The sequence below is a fragment of the Octopus bimaculoides genome, chromosome 1, assembly GCF_001194135.2.
Source record: "Octopus bimaculoides isolate UCB-OBI-ISO-001 chromosome 1, ASM119413v2, whole genome shotgun sequence".
Lineage (NCBI taxonomy): Eukaryota > Metazoa > Mollusca > Cephalopoda > Octopoda > Octopodidae > Octopus > Octopus bimaculoides.
Genome location: NC_068981.1, coordinates 16,254,267 through 16,260,657, shown reverse-complemented (window position 1 = coordinate 16,260,657; position 6,391 = coordinate 16,254,267). Strand labels below are relative to the sequence as shown.

The following is a 6,391-nucleotide window of genomic DNA, read 5'->3' as shown; positions in this document are numbered from 1 at the left end:
ATATATATATATATATATATATATATATATATATATATATATATAATGTGGTCGCTGGTTATGACCGGTCAGAATGTTACTCTTCGTTTCACGTCTAATATTGCACTTAGCAATATAGACGAACTATTAGACTTGGCGATTCTCTAACATGGCCTCAGCCTCTGGCTGAAACCAGGAAAAGGAATAAAACTATGTCTGTATGTATTTTTGGCATATGTATAATAAAATGTGTTTGATATTGTTATATTTAGTTCCGATTGAAATCACAAACAAGGTTAGCATTAACTTGATGGATATCATATACAGCTTAATAAAATACAGTGAAATCATTGTAATACTTGCTCACAAAATGTTAGACTTGTCCTAATATGTGGTTTATTTTGAAAGCATAGTGAATTATGAAGGCAGAAGTGTGATGAACTCAATATTGCTTTGATTAGTTCAAATAAAGCATCATACCGTTTTGACAAGGCCCACGAACCCAAAAACTTCATCAAATTATGATGCACGATAAAACATTTTATGATATTTAGTAGTGTGGTAAGCGACTGGATGTTTCAATAGGGAGTATTCATTTCCTGCCTTTCACCAAGGACAACGGTGGAACATATTAATTAACTTGGATTTAAAAGAACTGAAATTATCAAACTTTACCCATAATTGGTAAAAAACGTATCCATCATGAAACCAATCACAAATCATAGAAACAATAAATTTCTGTTTACTTTCAAGAAAATAGATATCATGTTTATTTTGGTAACTGTACAGTTGATGAAGTTCACCGTAGTATCAAAATATCAGATTCAATATCAAAAGCAGATTATGTGAACTGAAAATTTGATCAGTGAGTTATTGACTTTGATCATGAATTCTCGAAACATCTGAATTATAAACAACAACTTTAATTGCAAAGATTACAGAGCTAAATCAAACCTTTCATTCTATTTAAACAGAGCATTGCAGAACTTGATTTGAGAAACTTCACCTACGGAGGAGTGACCATTACTGGATTCCAAATTGTAAATCGAAATAGTCCATCAATAAAACAGTTACAACACAATTGGAATCAGTTAAATACAGACCTTTGGTCTGGCGCAGGACAAAAACTGTCAGTAAGTAAAATGTTTATTTTTTAAAATCAAATTATGATGCACGATAAAACATTTTATGATATTTAGTAGTGTGGTAAGCGATTAGATGTTTCAATAGCGCAGTAAACCACTTTATGTCTGAATTGTGTGGAAGGTCGTTTATATGTTCTAAAGCGTGCTAAACCAATAAGTGTCTTCCTTGTGCGGTAAACCACTGTTTCAATACCGCAATAAATATTTATTATGATTTATATACCACAGTATAATTCAGATATATGATAAACCAGAACCTGTTTCGCTTTTGCCCTTCAAGTGTAAGTAATGTTAGCTGTCAGTTGCATAAATCCACAGTGAAATAAGACTATGTAGACTTTAGTGCAGTAGGAAACAACTGTATGTTTTGGTACCTCGGAAAAACTAGTTTCTCCACATTGTCTTTCCTACCGCTACCGTTACATTGCTCTTCGAGGCTGGCTGGTCTCATACCACACCCACTCAACCCCATCTGCTTCACTCGTCTCTCCTCTTTTCCCCATATTGTTCACCTTCAGGCCTCATTCTAAATTCTTTTTCCCTGTCATTCATCTGCATAATTCTGGTTTCTCATTTTCAGAATGACAATCATTTGGGATCACCTCTCTGTCATGCACAAGAGTTAGCTTGCAGCTGGATGGTTGGGTGGGCGGGGGAAAGAGTAGCGGTCTTGATTCAGGGTATTTTGGCAGCACATGGTGAGACAACACTGGAATGTTCTATCAGTGTATAGACTAAGATAATATTGTATAGACGACAAGCAGTTGTTCAGGTAGCAAATTTTCCCTCACTAACATATGGATGTTCTCGAAGCCTTAACCACAGGCCGATATTTCTTAATGCAAATATCACTGCAGAGATTGAGAGAAGTTGACCAGACAAGATTATCATAGAGACCACAGAATCCTATTGTAGTTGATTGAATCCATTTCAGTACTTGATTGATTGATCTGGTACTATTTTAACAATTCTATTTTTGTATATTTAGAATTCAGTTTTTGCTACGTTGTTGCAAATATCTGTGTTTATATATATAAGTTAAAGTGGCTGTTCCGTGTTACTACTAGTTTAACCCTAGGCAGATATTCCGCCAGCTGGTTTTAGGTGCGATGTTGTATCCTTCATATACAATATATATTGCTAGCTGGAGGAGTGAACCCCTAGCGTCCTCTAACAGACAACAGGATCGCGAGACTGACTCAGTTTCAAGCAGGTTGGCTCATCTTCAGTCGCGTACACTTGGTTGCTAGAGCCACGGTCATATATATGCATATGTATGCATGGACATATATGTGTGTATGTAATACACACGCACATGTACACATATTAAAAAAGATATGCCAAAGAATTCTTGATACAATATCAATATTTGTAAAATAAACTTTCGTGAATTAAGAATTGATAATTACATCAAAGAAATGTTTAAAACGCCAGCAAAGGGACCATCGGTCACTGATTCGCAATAAGCAAAATAGCTAGTTGAGGATGAGTAAACCAGCTCGAAACTGAGTCAGTCGCGCGATCCTGTTGTCTGCTAGAGGATGGTAGGGGTTCGCTCCCCCCTGCTAGCAATATATATTGTATATAAAGGGTGCAGCCTCGCACCGATACCCAGCTGGCGTAAGCTCTCCTCGAGGTTAACTAGTAGTAAAATGGAACAGCCACTCTGATGTGGCGATTGACTTTACTTAACAAGCATAGTTCCTACTGTGATCTTTTGAGATTTTGCAACTAGCTATTCTTCTTGTTACATATATGTCATTTTATAAGTATTATTTAAGTGCTATTATCAAAAGATGGGAAAATATCCAAAACATTAAAAATGAAGCAATATAACGATAATCCAGTGAATTGTCCGGGATCATCAGGGCATCCGTGAGTGGTAGCGATAGGGCAATAAACCATCCGTCATGGAATCCTTTAGCTGTGTAAGTTACCGGAAAACTGGGACAGCTGGATTTGAATCTATGTAGTGTGGAGGTGGTGAATGTTGTGGTGTGGACGTGAGAGGGGTAACGAAAGGATTGAGGGAGGGAGAAGGAAAACATTTATTCCAAGGCTCAAATGACCGCATCAGTTTATGCTAGTGTTAAAAGGATTTTGAATCAGTTTGTTTATTTACACATATATCTGTGAAACATTCCTGAGAAAATATTGCAAAAAAAACTATTGAAAAATACAAATATGTCACAATTAACCATGATATATTCCAATCATAGAGTCCTTTTCTGTTGTAATTAATGTACGTTCATCTGTTTTCCAATGCATTGCGTCTTAACCAACATTTTATGCGTATAAGTATTTATGCATGTGCATATATGTGTGTATATAATACAGACGTACATGTACAATATTAAAAAAGATGTTCTTGATACAATTTCAATATTCGTAAAAGAAAAAAAAAACTTTCGTAAATTAAGAATTGATACTTATATCAAAGAAATGTTTAAAAAGTGAGGCGAACCTATTGCAAGGACATTTTCTAATTGTGTGTAAACACTTTCGCTGTGTACAGCTCTTCAAAAACGCGTACTAGCGTAATCCACGTTGTAAAGATTTTAAAATATAATTAATTTTAGTTTAAGAATTCTTTCTTGACGTGTGTGTGTGTGAATGTGTGAGTACATGTGTGTGTGTGTGAATGTGTGAGTACATGTGTATGTGTGTGAATGTGGGTGTGTTAGTGTATGTGTGTGTAAGTGTATATGCGTGTGTGTGTATGCGTGTGTGTTTGTGAGTGTGTGTGTATGCATGTGTATTTTGTGTGTGAGTGTATGTGTGTGTGTTTGTGCGTGTGTGCGTGTGTGTGTGAGTATGTGTGCGTGCAAGTATATGTGTGTGTGCTTGTTAGTGAGTTTGCGTATGTGCGCGAGTATGTGTGCGTGCGAGTGTATGTGTGTATATGTGTGTGTGTGTGTGTGCGTGTTTTGGTGAGTGTGTGTATCTGCGTGTATGTGTGTTGTATGCTTGTGTTTGTGTGTGTAACAGCATGTGTGTGAGTGTGTGTGTAAGTATATATGTGTGAGTGTAACAGTATGTGTGCGTGCGTTAAGGTGAATGTGCGTGCGTGTGAGTGTATGTGCGTTGTTGTATGCTTGTGTGTTTGTGTGTGTAAGAGTATGTGAGTGACTGTGTGAGCGCGTGTGCCTGAGTGTATGTGTGTTGTATATTTGTGTGTGTGTGTAACAGCATGTGTGTTCATGTGTGTGTGCGTGTGATGCCTATGTATACGTACATTGATGTAATGACATTTTGCTTTCTTGTTGTTCTTCAGTATGATGAAGTAGCGATATTCGACAGCATTAGTACTCTTTTAAGCGCTTTGGAGATAATGTACCGCGACGATTCGAACGTATTTTCAGGCGCTAGTGGAAGGGGTAGGCTGTGGAATAATACCAATAGTGTCCACTGCACACCCTACCCTTTGGTGTCGTGGGTGCTGGGGGACAAAATTGTGAAAGCCATCAAACAGGTAAGTCTTTTTACTAATATTATGAAACATTTCTAGGAATAAATTATTTTCTTTTCTTTTTGTCGTTTGATTGCAGTCACGCTAGTCAAAGAATCGATCCCAGGACTTATTTTTTAAAGCCTGGTACTTATGCAATCGATCCCTTTTGTCGAACCGGTAATTTACGGGGACGCAAACACACTAACATCGTTTGTCAAGCAATGGTGGAGAACAAGCACAGACATTTTTGCACACACACACACACACACATATATACATATATATGACGGGCTTTCGGTTTCCGCCTACCAAATCCAGTCACAAGGTTTTAGTCGGCCCGAGTTGAAGACACTTGCCTAAGGTGCCCCGCAGTGAGACTGAACCCGGAACCATATGGTTGGGAAGCAAGCTTTTTACCACACAGCCGCTCCTGTTTAGAATACTGAATCAATAAAAACAAAGTATTTTAATGAAAAAAAAAAAATGGTGATGTAGTTTGATTTTCTATTCCGATATATGTATGTATGTATGTATGTATGTATTTAAGTTAGAATAGTTATTGCAAAGTTTTGAAAGTCTACCAAACTAAGATTCCTAATTAAGATAGGGCATTTATAGATGAAATTTTCCCCTGGAAATTGAAGTCCGGAGAAAAGTTATTATCTGATATTGCATATTGGCGAAATGTTGATTGACTTGTATAGTTCTAAACAGGAATTACTTTTCAATAATAAGAAGGAAGAGAGGAGGAGATATATTTTACTGTGGCGTGTGATAATGTAGACAGTAATATTTGAGATGGAGCAAAGGCAAAAAGCTGGCAGAATCGTTGGTGCGCCGGGCGAAATGCTTAGCGGTATTTTGCCTGCCGGTACGTTCTAAGTTCAAATTCCGCCGAGGTCGACTTTGCCTTTCATCCTTTCGGGGTCGATAAATTAAGTACCAGTTACGCACTTGGGTCGATGTAATCAACTGAATCCCTTTGTCTGTCCTTGTTTGTCCCTTCTATGTTTATCCCCTTATGGGCAATAAAGAAATAAGGATCGTTGCTGCGCCGGAAAAAATATTTCGCGTCATTTCTTCCAAATTTACGTACTGGGTTCAAATGTCGCCGGGGTCGACTGTATCGTTAACTGTTTCGGAATAGATGAAATAAGTACCAGTTGAACACTGTGATCAATCTAATCGAATTATCCTTGCCCCATACATTTCTGGCATTGTATCTACATTTGAAACCAATGTTTAAAATGGAGGAATAATTCTGAGAAGAAATCAACGCACAATATACAGTAAGAACAAAGTTTTCATAAATGAATGAAAATAGCTTGTCTGCATCAGTATATATATAGTCTTGGAAAAGAAAACGAAAATTATTGAAGTTGTTCAAGCATAAATGGAACTTGATTGGAAAGATTTGTAATAAAAAGAGGAAACAGTCTGAGAAAATTGCAAAGAAAACTCTTGTATTATAGTTCAGTGGTTCCACAGTTAAAAAAAATCACAGCACAAATGGAAACAAAAAGCAACTAAACTGGAAGGTTGATTAATGAATTGGTTTATTACGTCAACTTTCACTTGTTTTAATTACAATTATGGCTGGATTCCAACAATGTGTGTGAATTAAGATTTCTAGTTTATACTTCGAATTTCTGACGGCATAAAAACCTACAAAATTGAACTGGTACATATAACATAATTCGGCTATTATTTTCATTGGAATAGGTGTAATGTGTGACGTAATTAAGCAAATTATGAAATGTCTCTTCAGATTATTTATATGTACATACCTATATACATTCATATATATATATATATA

The 6,391-nt window shown here is 36.5% G+C and overlaps 1 protein-coding gene across 4 annotated transcripts in view; it reads left to right on the top strand.

Annotated features, from left to right (window-relative positions):
- The window catches only part of LOC106876580 (glutamate receptor 2), a 737,813-nt gene that overhangs the window by 275,592 nt on the left and 455,830 nt on the right, over nucleotides 1–6,391 (top strand). For all 4 annotated transcript variants that reach the window (XR_001410261.2, XM_014925186.2, XM_014925185.2 and 1 more), the window contains exons 6-7: nucleotides 954–1,112; nucleotides 4,399–4,596. Coding sequence is in view for 3 of the 4 variants with exons in the window: in XM_014925186.2 (XP_014780672.1) it covers nucleotides 954–1,112; nucleotides 4,399–4,596 (357 nt within the window). In the remaining variant the exon portion in view is untranslated. The remainder of the gene's footprint in view (nucleotides 1–953; nucleotides 1,113–4,398; nucleotides 4,597–6,391) is intronic.